We start from the raw sequence: 15103 nt of genomic DNA, 5'->3' as shown, positions 1-15103 counted from the left end.
ATCAACATTTACAGCCAATACAAACATGAAGGTTGTACTTTTCTGAGGCTTATATATCATGAGTTGATAAATCCATTCCCGAGTTTTTTTCTTTGCTGTATCATTCATTTGGCCATGTCCCACCTATGCAGAACACTAGTGCACCTTTGCAGTCAAAGTACAAAGCATGCCTACGATAATTCATTAATATTGCTTTTTTTTTCTTTTTCTTTATTGGTAATGTTAAAATCACAATGAGCATTGACGTTAATTAGTGGATTTTACTAGCTAGTGACTTCAGGCTAGTGGATTTCTAAAATGGAGCATTGTAGCAAAAAAATGATTAATTTTCTCAGTGAAAAAACCATGTATGAGAATAAATATTATGTAGAAAATTTCGTCCATTAAAAGCATCTTTTCTCTTGCAAGATCTGGTCAATTCTAACAAACACAACTCTTGAAGAGTGAATATATCAAAGTCCTAAATCCTCCACTACTAAATAAAACACCTTATGATGTTCACAGTAGAAATAAAACAAAACGAAACAAGAACAAATTTCATAGTTCTTTCTACTTCATAACTGATGCAGCATTTACAAATTTCACACAGATTTACATCACATCCTACACATGCCACTAAATCAAATTAAAACTAAAATACCTAACTGCATAACGATTAGTTAAAAGGAATTCTAGAATATCCAAATTAAGATGTGGTCTGAAACCTGTTTTGGATGTAGAATTCTAGCAAATACCTAATGGACACCACTGAACGTCAATTACTAGAATCCACACCGCTGAGCGTCGTGTTGTTGGCTTGTGTTGTTCAGTGGAGAGTTGAGACAAATCCAAATTGATCAAAGACAATGAGAGAGAGAGTACCTAACACCAGCATTGTTGTTAGGTGAGATATAGGTGAGAGCTCGAATGTGAGAGCGAGCAAGTATGAGAGAAATAGGGTGGGAAGAGAGTGAGAAGAGGGAAGAGGAGGGAAACAACCTAATTCCTACTTTGCTTTTAGCGGCAGTACGACTGCCACTAAAGTATTATTTTTGGCGCCAATTGCCATTTAGTCCCCTTTCAATTTTCCTATGTAGTCTTATATAATACTATATCAACCAAAGGGATATAAGAGAAAACTTTCTATTCTAGATTTGAAATGAGTAACCTTATACTAAAAAATATTTATCGAGCAATGAAATTGAGGGGTCAAAGAAGATTTTGGGCTTTTTTTTTATCAGCAAATAAGACTTTTATTATGATCAGAAATATATTGAATTACAAGAGTTTGGTTTCAGCACTACAATGACCCAAGCTACAAACACATACTAACAGTTACAGTTCTGCCCAGAACAAGGTAGATCTATTTGCCCCCTGTTTTGCTAGGGTATCCACCAAACCATTTGCAGTCCTTTTTATCCAACCAAATTGAGAGTTGAACCTCCTTGCAAGTATGTCAATTTCCCTATAGATAAATTTGAACTTTCAAGGTGCTGATGTGATTTGTTTATTTCAAGAAATGACCAATAGTGAGTCACCTTCAATTTCTAAATATGTTGCTCCAATCTGCTCAGCAAGCTTTAATCATTGTGAGAGAGCTAGAGATTCCATCTGAATTGAATCACCAATACCTATTGGCCCTGAAAAAAGTGCCACAACTTCTCATTGATGATTTCTAAGCACACCCCCTATACCGACCTTTCCCGAGTTGCCAAAAGAACTTCCATCAAAGTTTAGTTTTAGTTTATTTAGTGCAAGTGGCTTCCACTCCACTCTCACATTTGTTTGTACCATTTCAATCTAGTTCCTTAGAATGTCATTCATGGAGAAGTTTTTGAATAGTGCATGATCATCATCCAATGTGCAATTTTGATTTTTATGGTTTCAATGATTTCCTCATTTGATTTGCTTTTTTCAAAGAAAATTCTTTGGTTTCTTTCCTCCCATATAGTCCATACTATACCAATTCTTGCTGCCTTCAATAAACACTTACCTCTTTTCATCTATTGCCTCAATAAAGAGAGTTGAATAGACTTACTACATCATCCTGTGGGAGAATCCATCTACATCGAAAGAGAGAACAAACAATTCCCCAAATAGAAGAAACAAAAGAGCAAGATAAGAGTAAATGGGATAAGGTTTTATCACAAACCTTACAAAAGACACACACATGAGGAGAAAAGCATTTGTTTGGCCTTATTTTCTATAGCACATCATAGATGTTTACCTTCCCTAGGAATACTTCACAACAGAAGGCTTATACTTTAGGAGGGATCAATTTGCACCAGATTTATCTCATCAGAAAGTTCACCCCCAAAAATTCAGAATGAGTGAGTAGATTGAAAAAAGAGGCACAAGAGAATAAGCCATTAGGGGTTAGGGACCAGATTCTACTATCAATTGTATTTTGGTCTAAGTGGACCATCTCTAAGGTTGAGATCAAGAGCAATAAGGAAGCACATTCATATTACCTCAGATCCTTCTGAAGGCAATGTCCTAAGAGAGACCCAAATCTGAAAGCACGCCAACCTTAGCAACAAGTTTGTTTTGAAGGTTTGACAAAGAGTAGAGGTCAAGAAATTTAATACTAAAGGGGCAAACCCCCTACCCACAAGTCTTCCCATAATAACACTTCATTACTACACCCAACATTAAAACATATAAAGTGAAGAAAGGTTGGTAGTACCTCAAAAATTGCCTTTTAGGGAGAGTTTGGAGCTGTATTGGAAGCTAGTTTTGCATCCCATCCATTTTCTGCTTCACCATGAATGCTTTTAATGTCAATGTACCATAACCTATCTTCTTTACAAGGGAATCTCCATAGCCATTTCTCTAAAAGGACTGTATTTTTATTTAAGATATTCCCTATACCTAATGATCCCTCTTTTTATCACTGGATTCCCACAAAAATCCCTCATTATCATTTTCAACTTCCTGGTCATTTTCATCGGAATCCTAAAGGTGAGGAGAAAATAAGTGGACAGATTTGTTAGGGTGGATTTTATCAAGGTTATTCCTCCCCGAAGGAAACAAAACATCTCTTCCATATTGCCAACTTCTTAATGAATCGCTTTAAACCTGGTTCCAAAAAGCTTTCAGGTTCGGATTTTCCCCCAAGAGCATAGTTACTTATTGTAAAGGCCAACTTTTTACTTCACAGCCTAGTAAATCTACCATTGGCCAGATTTTTGGGTAGAGCAAATACAGACTTCTTATACTGTCCTTACCAAATGAAATGCAGATTTCTAGATATACTGTGGTGCATCATTTGTAGGTGACATACCTTTTCTACCAACGAAGATGGTCCAATTTTACTCAAACCTTAAAAAAAAAAAAAAAATCTTACTCAAATCAAACCTAACAAGCTACAGGCTAGTGCAGTTTTCCTGTTGTCAAAAAGCAATAAAAAATGACATCCAATCCACAAACCACAATTACCCTGAGATTAACATAGACATCGATCTTTCGATCTCTTGGGAAAGAAACACATTTACAGACCCAAATGAAGATTTGGAGGGAGTGATGGAGAGAATGAGAGATTTCAGATCATATCGCTAGTTTACTTTTTGAACGGAAAAACCATCCTTCAGTCTCTTGCAATCAACCAAATAAGCAAACCCATAAGCCATATTCTTCAAAGTCGCTTCATGCAGCTCTCTCGTCGAAGTGGCTGTCGCGTCTGATGAGAAGAAAACCCTAAACCCTCTTACAAACGCCTCTCTCGCTGTCGTCTCACAACACAAATTCGTCATAACCCCTGTGATTATGACCTCCTTAATCCCCCTATCCACCAAATACTCCTCTAATCCCGTCCCTCGAAACGCACTGTAAGTGTTCTTCTCCACCACCTTGTCGCCGCCTTTCCGTCCCAACTCCGGCATCAGCTCCGCCTCCATCGTCCCGTCAATGATCAGGTCGTTGTTCCACCACTCCCCCAGCATGCCGTAGTCTGACGGTGACTTGTGGCAGTGGCGGGTGAAGATTACTGGAACCGAAACACTTCGACAGAGACCGATAGTCGTGTTGATGGCGGGAAAAATCGGCTTCCCCATCGATGAGAAGTAGTTCTGCATGTCGATTACCAAGAGAACGGCGGTTTTCGGATCTGGGTTTCTCTTCCTCGTCTCGAATTTCTTGTAATCCCCCATTTTCCGAGACAAACACAGTTCATACAGCAACGAGCTCTCTTGCTCGGCTTTCTTTTTCTACCTTCTAATTTTCTTCCGACTTCTATACGAGTGGGAAAAACTGAAATTACATATGTAGCCTTGTATTTGTGACAAATTATCGAAACTTGTCTATAAGAAGATGGAACCATTAGATTGGAATCATAATAAATCATCCGTAGAATGTCAAAATGTTCTAGAACAGGGTAGAGGGCTCTGTGATTCTCTTCCATCCAATTAAACTGAAAAGTGAGAGCGAGCAGACCAGTTGGAGCAATTTGGGGAATCTTTTTCTTTCTCTCATTCTTGAGTTCCTGGTTTTCTGTTTCAGTCATTTCTCAAGACATTTGTGGGTTCTGTTTCTTGAAGTGTTAGGGTTTAGAATTCGAAAAAGAAAGAGGGAAAGAGGTAGCGGAAAGAATGTCTTACCTTCTTCCTCACTTGCACTCCGGCTGGGCCGTTGATCAGGCTATCCTTGCTGAGGAAGAAAGGCTCGTCGTCATCCGATTCGGCCATGACTGGGACGAAACCTGCATGCAGGTACTCATTTATATCTATCTGCTGATCTCTTATTATTGCTTCCTTCGTTTTATTTTTTCTTGAATTTGTCTTTCGTAGTTGTGTAGGTTCTATTCGAATTCATCATGGATCATGGAATTTGTTGTAGCAAGATGCTAGCTGGCTCTAATAGAAATCTGTTTGGGAGAACTAATACCTTGAAGGCTTGGAATTCTGTTCTTTCTATGCCCCTCTTAATTCAATTAGGGTTTTGTTATTCCTTAGGGCATTTCTTGATTGGGCAGCTAATCAGAGCCGGAAGATGTGTGGGTCTCTCTTGTTACATTGGTAGTAGTAGCTTTCTTCCATTTTTCTCTTCGATTTCTATCTTGAAGCAAATAATGTTTAAATTGCTGGGGCAGCCAACGAATTAAAACCACTTTATTGTTTTTTTATCATTTTGGCAATAACCTGCCTATTTGTGGTTACTTCCTAACGTATCGTAGTTCGATTAAGAATGTTGTTCTACTGGTGTGCCTGAGGAAACTTAGGCAATGTTTGTTGTGCTTTCTACTCATGCTTTTGGGAGTATGGTTCAATTATATATATATATATATATATATGAGAGTCGTCAAGGTTTCCTTTCTTTCTCTGATCTAGAACCCATTTTCAGATGTTAGTCTTCAGAAAAACTGAAAAAGGTAAGCTTTGTCGCAAGGAAAAAGCACTTACGGCTCAAATCAAGTATTTCCTGAGTTTATAAGGCGCATGTATGTGAGCCTAATTGGATTCTATAGGTCAGACCGTCAGAAAGCACTCTTGAAACTAATATTAAACTGAATTGAATAATGACAACTAAAAATAGGAAACAAAAAAGAGACAAAAAAAAGGAAAGAACTCATAGTTCAGGTTGCCTATTTAAGTTATATTTTCCTAGGTCCTTGACACCTTGTACATGTTCCAGGGTACAATATATGCAATCAGGCAAAATTAGTCTTGAAAAAAATCATGTTGGAGCATATGGAATCTCTATGGGGTTGTGCCGTTGTGAGATGTCACAACCTTGTCCTTATCTTTTACCCCCTATTCTGCAGAGGTATTTCTGCTTGAATAGTAGAAATTTTGGAGGGACAGAAAATAATAAGGGTCCATTTGGTTTACAGTCAGAATTGGAATAGCCTATTCCCATAGTCTGTTTGTTTCAGACAGCAATGGGAATGGGAATTGGGAATTTGGAATCAGCAGGAATGAGATTTAATTCTCAAGGGAGGGGCAGGGAATGGCCATTCCAGCAGGAACCGGAATGGGATTCCGATTCTGCCCAACCAAACAGCTGGAATCAGAATGGGCTATTCAGATTCCGATTCTGGACCCCTATCTCCAGTCATGGTGCTGCTATTTAATGGAGGAGTGATAAGACATGCAGCATAGACATCACCTGAAAAAGGGAAAAATTTGAGTTTTGATGGGAGTTCACTTGTGAACCCAGGGCAGGTGGGATTGGAAGGAGATTTTAGAGACTATAATGGAAATATCCTGTTAAGCTACACAGACAAAGCAGAGTTCTATTTATTACTCCTTAGGAGTGGAACTATTATCTCTTTAAAATGGATTGAGACTAACATCAGAACATGAGTAGGAGGCCTAATTGTGGATGGTGATTGCCTGGTGGTAACAAGTTGGTTTCAATCAAAGGCTTGAAGGCCCATGGAATGATGGAATCTTTGACATCAAATAAGAGAAGTTACGAAATTGGCAACCAATCTGAATTGCTTGTTCAGATCTATAATACCAAGGGAAGCCAACAGTGTGGTCGACAGCTGACTGCCTTACTAGAATGGGGTAAACAGGTGGGAATTGAAATGGGGCATTCTAGGTCCAGGGGCAGCATTTTTTATTGGGGCCAGTTGTCACTGTGTTGAGCTTGAATGTCCATCTCTTCTGTATGGAGTGTTGGCCATTATGTACCTCTGTTTCTGATATTTAACTATTAAAAAAGAACAGAACGAGGATCAACCGACAACAAGCACCCCATCCTACTCAAAAACAATAACTATACCTCAGCTTACAACAATAATAAAGAGCCAAACCCCCAATAACCCACCAGGCGCTAGGATGGTGCAAAATCTTATATTTTCTTCACTGCGACACTCCTGCCTCCTTTCTTTTTGCAGCATCCACCCTAGCGGCCTAGCCAACACCCTAGTGGTAGTGTTTACTGTTTAATGAATTAGTTATTTACAGCAGGGTATTAGCACTTGCCATGTTGTAAATTATGGTTTTCATGTTGCTAATAAAAAAATGTATTATAGAAAAAAAAGGGTATTAGCACTTGCCCTTTCTTAGGCTAGTAGGCCACCTATCCAACTATTCTTTTTTATCACAACGTACCCTAGAACACCTTTGTCTATTTACCCTCTGCATTGTCATGGTGTGAACTATACTATTAATCGATCTGTGGCCTATATTGGACAACTTTTGATACCTGTTTGATCTCTCTCATGATATTTTTATACTGTCAGCACATAGTGTATTCACTTGTCATCCAGCCCATAGGTTAACTTGGAGTTTGCTTTCACCAATAAATTCAAACAGAGTGCCCTTTCCATTTTAAGGCCCTGAAGTTGGCCAGAAATTGTACCTGTTCTTATTGAGGTTCCAACTCCAAGTGGTCTCAAAAAGGCTGCAAGAAAGTTTCCATTTCCATCTCTCAACCAACAAAATTTTGCTTAAACTGATAGGTCATTGATACTCCAATAACCAAGATATATTAACTATTCTTATTAAGGTAGAAGAGAAAGTCAAAAATGAGTTCATTTGGAAGCTATTTGATCGAAGGGAGATATGGGATCCATGAGTTCCTATGTTACATGATGGAATCCCAAAAAGGAAAAAAAATAGTGTACAAGTAAACCAAGAATAAAAGTCAATGAGTTGAAGGAAGATAGAATGTGGGATGCAGAACAAATTGAAAGGTGGTTTGAAGGGGGAGAAAAGGAGGCAATTTCGAATGCTTTGCCAAGTCCCAAGTAGATTGGGGGGGGGGGGGGCAAGTGCTATGAAGGTGAAGTCAGCATATGAGAAACTAATAAATAGATCCAATATAAATGCAGGTGGCAACCTATGGAAGGAGACTTGGAAGCTGAAGATAAGCATGAGAATGCAACTTTTTATGTGGAAGATATGTATGGGAGGCTTGCCAACAAAGGCAGAATTGTGGAAAGAAAGGTGAGAAATGAGAAAGAACATGAATTGTGCAGTGGGGTCATTTGTTAATAACAATGATGCAGCAGCTGGTTATGTCATTTTCTTTCTGTATAATATCATTTTTTTTTTGGGAAAAAAATACTACACATACTGAATGGTGGGCTATTCTCCAAGCATTAAGGCGAGCTCTTCATATTGGAAGCAGGGAACTTAAGAGTTTATATGGATGCTCAAAATGGCAATGGAGCGGGGACCATATTCCCATCCCCGACCCCAATCCCCGCTAGGGATAAAAATGACCCTCCATCTCTAATCCATAATGGAGATAGGTTCCCCAGAATTTTTAAATTGAAAATACTTTTGGAAGATATTTACTTAAAATAAGGGAATTTTTTTAAATTTAAAAAATGCTTTAAATATATTTTGATATAAATAATGTTTATATATGTACTTACTTAATATATAATCAGGGTTGGGGCGGGGCGGAGAATTCACTCCCCATCCTTGTCCCCGTCACCAATCGGGTATCACTATCAATACCTGCACTGTTCCTGCCAAGACAATCTCCATCCCCGACCCCATTGGGTCAGGGAAGCCGGGTACCTGAAGGTGATGGGGAAAATTGCCGTCCCTAGTTCAACATATTGTAAATAGTTTCTTATAAAAAAAATATATTGCAAATAGCTTAACAAATATAAATAGTCGGTTAAACTGGGATGAACATGGTCTGTCTGATGAAGTCAAATATCTCAAGCAGTCTTTTGCTCTTTGTAAAGTAATATATATGTGAATATATTGCAGAGTTAAGAATCAAGTAGCTCTTGGAATGGCTAATAGAGCTAGAACAGGAAAGGGAGATATGGAATTCAGAGCTGAACCTCCAGATTGGATGAGAATTCTTTTTGCAATCCAGGAGATACAATTTAACTTGGATATATATGAATGAATTTTCTTTGCTTCTTTGTGGTATGCAAAAAAAAAAAGAAAAAGTCCTAGTGCAGACAGATTAAAAGATTTTCAAGCATTAATATTCCCGTGTTAGCTTTAAAATTATGCTGTCATTGGCTAACGCATTTTTTTTGTTGACCAATTTTCAACTTGACTGTGAGATTGCAGATGGATGAAGTGTTGGCTTCAGTTGCTGAGACGATAAAGAATTTTGCTGTGATCTACCTAGTAGACATCACAGAGGTTCCTGACTTTAACACCATGTATGAGCTGTATGATCCCTCAACAGTCATGTTTTTCTTCCGCAACAAGCACATCATGATTGATCTGGGCACGGGAAACAACAACAAAATCAACTGGGCTCTCAAGGACAAGCAGGAGTTCATCGACATTGTGGAGACCGTCTATCGTGGTGCCAGGAAGGGTCGGGGTCTGGTAATTGCTCCGAAAGACTATTCTACCAAGTATCGCTACTAGGTTCTGTATGCCTACACTGCTCCGTTTGTGCTTATCTTAATTGGAATTTTATCCTTTTAGTCCGGCACTGGATATAATTTATGCTCCCAACTTTGTTTTACTTGTGGTGTGGATGAACCGGGGATCTGTAATTGTTTTTATAATGGCCGTCTATTGAAACATTCATATTATGCCAAAGTAAGCTATTGTGTTGTGCTCGATCCTAATACTTATTTTTTTCCTGCTCTGTTGGTTTTGGAAAATTTCCTTGATGCCTGGTAATTGGTATGATCATAAGGTTGAATACCGAAATAGTTGGAATCTATTACAAGTACAAACAGGATTCTTTGGACAATGGGCTATGAAATCCAACCATAAGCATTCTAGAAATGTTCCGTACTATTCCAGATTGGGTTTTGTTAGTCTAGGACGTTTTTACACATCTGTAGTCGGTAGTAGGTGGGGTGGGGGAATCAAGAAAAGTTCTTTTCTTTACAAGTTATAAATATGGCTTACAAGTTAAAGTTTAGAAACACGAGTCATTCTAACAAATTGCAATACCACGAGTTTTCTCTTAAAATTTCCATGCAACCATGAATTGGAATGGATTTTAATGGCTTCTGGACTTTTTTTTATTAGGAAGATGATGATGATGATTTTAGTAAATAATATATTTTTAAATATTTTTATAATTTTTTTTTTGTATTTCTGTCTATAAATATTATTATTTTTATTTTATATTATATACAGTATTAGAAAATTTCCCAAATACTTTTTACAAATTTGTTGTGTTTTTTTTTCATCTTTTTCTAAATTTTATTATTTAATAAAAAAGTTAAATTTAACTCATCACAAATCAAGAAAACAACTATATTTTTGGATTGGTTTTAAATTTGTTTTTTATTTCTATCATCAATTAAGACAATTATTCTTTATCACACTTATTTTCTTTAATATGATTAATTAATATAGTGTTGAATGAAATGATGAGATTAATACCCTAAATATAAGACTTAATGAGGGAGAATTTAATGAGGAAAAATGTAATAGTTCAAATTACATTTTTGTGAGTGAGGGATCAAATTAACAAATAAGAGTATTTTTGTCAAGAATAGGATTCAATGAATGTTAATGTGAATTAATACCTTAAATATAAGATTTAATGAGGGATTTGAATGTGGAAAAAAATGTTTGTTCAAGTTACATTTTTCACCTTACAATTACAACGGAATCAAATTCAAATATTAGGACATTTTAATTAAACAAAAGTTCTATGCTATCATCCACACATTTAATAGTAGCATATATTAAAATATCTCTTTTTCAAATTGGTCCATTTTTACTAAGATGGCAAATTTCTAATTTGAATACTAATCATTTCATTCTATTGGCTCTCTTTAGGTTCCATGTTGAAAGCATTAACTCTCATTCTCTATTAAATCTCATGTTTAAAGTATCTCTATTGCTCAACATTGAATTCCACTAGTTAAATTCATGAACCAAAATTTAAAACATATTTTATAAAACTAACCTGAAAATGGAATTGTTTTTTTTAGGTGGTGGGTTAACAGTCCAACGTTTTGGGTCAAACAAGTGAATTAGCAATGACATTATTAAATACTAAAATTTTAAAATAGATAAAAAACATAAAAAGAGAAAATTTATAAAAAATTTTGGACACGTCTATAATATTATATATTTATCGTATTAAGCAAAAATAAGTATAATTAATAAGAAATATTTTTACTAATGATTAAAATGGAATACAAAATTTAAAATTGATTTGGATCCACCCATGATGTTATAGCTAGTTAATAATTTTTTTAGAAATAGAAAACATACAAAGAATTATTAAAATACAAAAATAGAAAAGCTTAGAAATATTTCCAATATTATATATTTATTATATTTAAACAAAAATGATTGTAAATAATAAGATATGTGGATTAATGATAGAAATGGAATACAAAATTCAAATTGAGGCAAAAGCAATATTGTTTTTGAATCCATGTGGTAGTTCAACCATCTAAGTCAAAGGGGTTACTCTATGATGTTATAATTAAATGACAAAAAAAAAAAGATAGAAATACAGTAGTAAAAAAGAAATTTTGTAGAAAAATATAGCCACATTGCTAAAGAAATTTTGTAACTAGTGGCCCGACTATGCGGTCAGGTGGTCCAATGGTTTTTTGAAGGCAAGCAACTAAGGGTAAGTGGACCCAAAATCTTGGTCTAGTGATAGGTCAACCAATTTGAATAATTGATTTGACTATGGGATAAAAAACATTGAAAAAAATGAATGTTCTAAAGATTGTTTGGAATCATAGTTCTTACTTGGTCGGATATTTCAAATTGTGATGGCCTAAATTAAATAATCAAATAAAAATATTGAAAATATCATAAAATTTGTAGAAAACTAACATATCTTTAATATTATATATTAGTTATATTAAACAAAATGCTATTGATGATGGAAATAGCTAAAATGCAAAAAAAGAAAAAAAAAGAAAACTAATGTTTTATGCATAACCCATTGACTCTTTTTTGGTAAACTTGCAATTCATTGAAACAGCCATGCAAGAAGCAAAAACCAAAAACAATGAACATCAACACTAATAAAGGACAACACAAAGAACTAAAAGATATAGAAAGAAGAAAAAGAAACAGAAGAAAAACTACATCTAAGAGGGGTAGAAGCCCAATCATCCACCAGAATTTCAGAGAACCACAAAGAGAAACAAACATCTATTCCCAAAGACAAACTGAGGCCACGCCTAGCCAATTGTGAGCAGCAGCATTTGCCTCACAAGGAGTCCAAGAGAAGAGAGTAGATCTACTGTTGCAAAGAGATTTAATATCTTTTAACAAAAACAAAATATCTTGATGATAAATATCCAAAGAAGAGTTTAAGCAGATCACTAGATGAAGATTATCCATCTCAACCAAAACATGCACTGGGTCCTTAGAAAACACCATTTTTAAAGCTTCAATGAGAGCTGCTGCTTCAGCCATTATAGGTGAGGTCGCAAAAGTAAGGCCACAACTTGGTAAGTTGTCATTCCTGTCACGCGCCAAAAAATAAAAAGTAGCTTTATTTGGTACAACAAAACCACCATCTACATTGATCTTTAACACCTCCAAGTCAACCAAAAAGAGGAGAAGCTGGTGAATAATCAACCTTGGAAGAGTTGGACGATTTCTGAAGCGAGTCCAGAGATATCTCTACTGTCAACCTGTTAAAAGCATCAATAAGAAGAGTGGGATTAGAATCAATATCCTCAAAACAAAAAGAGTTTTTATCCTTCCATATCATCCAAAGCAAGTTAGCTATTTTATAAGCTAAAGTGGAATCACAATAGCCATTAATACAAGTGGAACTGAAAAATTAACTGCCAAAGGAAGAGTTGTAGGTCTCCCAAGGTGGGTTGGCGTTGAGTAAATGGGGTTTGGGGGTTTTTGTCATTTGATTTTTCTTTTCTTTTCTTTTTTTTTTTTTGTTGAATGGATGAGATTCCCATTCCCGAGGAGAGAGGCCAAAATGATCATTCCCTTAAATGAGGGAATGGGAATCAGAATGCCATTTTGCCAAGAATGGGAATCTGAATCCCATTTTGCCCAACCCAACAGCTAGAATTAGAATAGGCCATTTCGATTCCAATTCTAGACCCCTATTTCCATGAACCAAGCAGACCCTTAGGGTCTGCATGGATATGCTAATGAAGTTCAAATAAATCCCCCCAAAAAATTTATTTTAATGACATTAAATCGAAAACATATGTGTGTGTGTGGTGTGTAAACAAAAGAAATATATATTTTTGATTATTTATGTGAAGCACGAACTATTAGGAATAGGATACACTGGGAAAAAGGAAAGTGTTAAAGAAGTATGAAGATGCATGTACCTTAATTCTTAGGGAACCATTACTTTTTTATTAATATTTATAAATATAAAATTTAATTATTATTTATTTTTATTTTTAATGGATAAGTACTATTAAAAGATAAATGTTTAAATGATAAAATTGAAAATATATGCAATTATTACAATTAAGACTATATTTAGTTTCATGCGCGTTTATTGAAAAAAAAATGTCACCACATCAGCACCACATACGCATTGGTGTATGCATGAAACCATTATTTGGTTTCAATGTTTATCAAATATAGGGATGCTTACAAGTTGGGTAGATTCGGTTTTACATGCTTTTGTCAACTGAATTGACCATTTCGAGTTAACTTATAAGCCAACAGGAATCGATCGAAGTTAATAAAAACCAAGTAAAATTTAAATATGCTTAAGGTTGGTTTAATCGGTTTGAAATCGAACCGTCATTCTTGTCTTTTTAAACCCAAGTTAAAAGGTTTTTTCAATTTTTGCATATAGCAATTGTTTGACTTTGTCAGGTTTTTTTACTTGTATACCGTCAATCCTCACTCTTGTAACTTCACTTATTTTATTAAGAATATAAATAAATGACTTTATTAAGAATACAAATGAATGGCAGGTTGATGTAAGCTTTTGTCATCTTTTTATTTTTTTAATGTTTCTCCATAATTTACTTTTTTATGGGAGATGTGAAATGCAAGGAGAAGAAAGCAGGTTAACAATTACCATAAGTATATATGCATAATTATATATGACAGTTGGGTCGGTTTGGTTTTTATCGGTTTATACACTATCAAATTGAAACCGACCTGACCTCTCGGGTTTTCATGAAGAGGCATCCAAGTGAGGAACTAGAAAAATAGGTAGTAAATGGCTTCTAAGTTTTAATTGGTCATGTACTATTGTCTAAAGGCCACACCTTCTCAACCCTATCCTCCACTTTGCTCATAACATGTAAATTCTCTTTTCAAGTTTTCAACCATCAAATTCAAACCTTTCGCAAGTGTCAATGATTTCTAAGACTGCAACACGGACTATTCCTTGCAACAAAGACTGTTGTTCATTCACGAGAACTTCTCTCAGTGTGTTCTCAAACTCCCACTTGGAATCCGTTATAAAATCTCCTAAGGGTTATGATGTTGTGCGATTCGGTCATTCTTAGCTGGCACTCATGTGGCTCCTGAGAAGTACCTGAAATGAAGAGGAAGAAGAAGAATTCTCGGGGGGTTTGCTTGGCAGGAACGCTTCGACGATTAAGTCAGTATTCTGTGTGAGAAGCAAAGCGGAGACGAAGGCTAAGAGTGCAGATTGTGCAAGTGGTTCGAAGATACCTTGTTCCTTGAGAATAAGCCTCTTATAACAGAATTTCGTCGCATCAGGCTCTTTGGCTTTTGACAGGGCAGGTATAACCGCCACTGTCAGTCTGCCATAGCCATTACAGGCAAGGCTGAGGTGGCACGCGCAGGGCCGTCGTCACAGGGTGCGTGCCTGTCAGGTGTAAGGCACCTTCTAAAAGTGCCCGACGCGATGATGTCTGACAAGGGACATGGCTGCTGTCCCCAGATTTTGTCGGGCAGGAGATCTTTCGGCGGTACGCTGAACTACCCTTTCGCGAGTTACCCTGTGTCGGGCTATCCCATAGGCGGCGAGCTGCCTGTGGCAAGCTATGCCGAGTTGTCTGGCCCGAAGTGTTTTCACCCTGGGGTGTTTAGAGGTGGGCCAGTGAGCTCCCGTCGGGGAGTGGCCTGAAGTCCATCAAGAGGAGCTCAGGTATCGAAAAAGGTCAGGGTATCCCAACCTCGGGGCACCCCGAAGTGTCTTAGCCCCGGGGAGGAGATGCAGACAAGACGGCTTCTAGCGAGTAGTTTATCCACCCAGTTGTCGAGCTCAACTCGGTGAGACCCTCCCCCTGAGTTGTGGTCATATCAGTTGTGCTGTCACGCCGAGTCACTGTTTGAGCAAG

The 15103-nt window shown here is 36.6% G+C and overlaps 2 protein-coding genes across 2 annotated transcripts; one reads left to right on the top strand and one right to left on the bottom strand.

The window, feature by feature from the left end:
- Positions 1-3288: 3288 nt before the first annotated feature.
- On the bottom strand, positions 3289-4180 carry LOC148860652 (nicotinamidase 2-like). Its single transcript, XM_088982452.1, has one exon. The coding sequence runs from the start codon at positions 4125-4127 to the stop codon at positions 3534-3536; it is 594 nt and encodes a 197-aa protein (XP_088838578.1). The 5' UTR covers positions 4128-4180; the 3' UTR covers positions 3289-3533.
- Positions 4181-4415: 235 nt separating this feature from the next.
- Positions 4416-9452, top strand: YLS8 (mRNA splicing factor, thioredoxin-like U5 snRNP). Its single transcript, XM_088982454.1, has 2 exons — positions 4416-4685; positions 8967-9452. The coding sequence occupies exons 1-2, from the start codon at positions 4566-4568 to the stop codon at positions 9273-9275; spliced, it is 429 nt and encodes a 142-aa protein (XP_088838580.1). The 5' UTR covers positions 4416-4565; the 3' UTR covers positions 9276-9452.
- Positions 9453-15103: the final 5651 nt, after the last annotated feature.

This window comes from Nelumbo lutea, chromosome 4 (genome assembly GCF_056320005.1).
Source record: "Nelumbo lutea isolate HS-2025 chromosome 4, American lotus-T2T, whole genome shotgun sequence".
In the NCBI taxonomy this organism is placed as follows: domain Eukaryota; kingdom Viridiplantae; phylum Streptophyta; class Magnoliopsida; order Proteales; family Nelumbonaceae; genus Nelumbo; species Nelumbo lutea.
The sequence above is the reverse complement of the archived record's forward strand: the minus strand, read 5'-3'. Positions and strand labels throughout refer to the sequence as shown.

Excerpts from the sequence above, each read along its gene's own strand:
- YLS8 (XM_088982454.1), top strand. The coding sequence starts at position 4,566 with ATGTCTTACCTTCTTCCTCACTTGCACTCCGGCTGGGCCGTTGATCAG. Across the intron at positions 4,686-8,966 it reads GGGACGAAACCTGCATGCAG|ATGGATGAAGTGTTGGCTTC; the intron begins GTACTCATTTAT and ends GTGAGATTGCAG.
- LOC148860652 (XM_088982452.1), bottom strand. The coding sequence starts at position 4,127 with ATGGGGGATTACAAGAAATTCGAGACGAGGAAGAGAAACCCAGATCCG.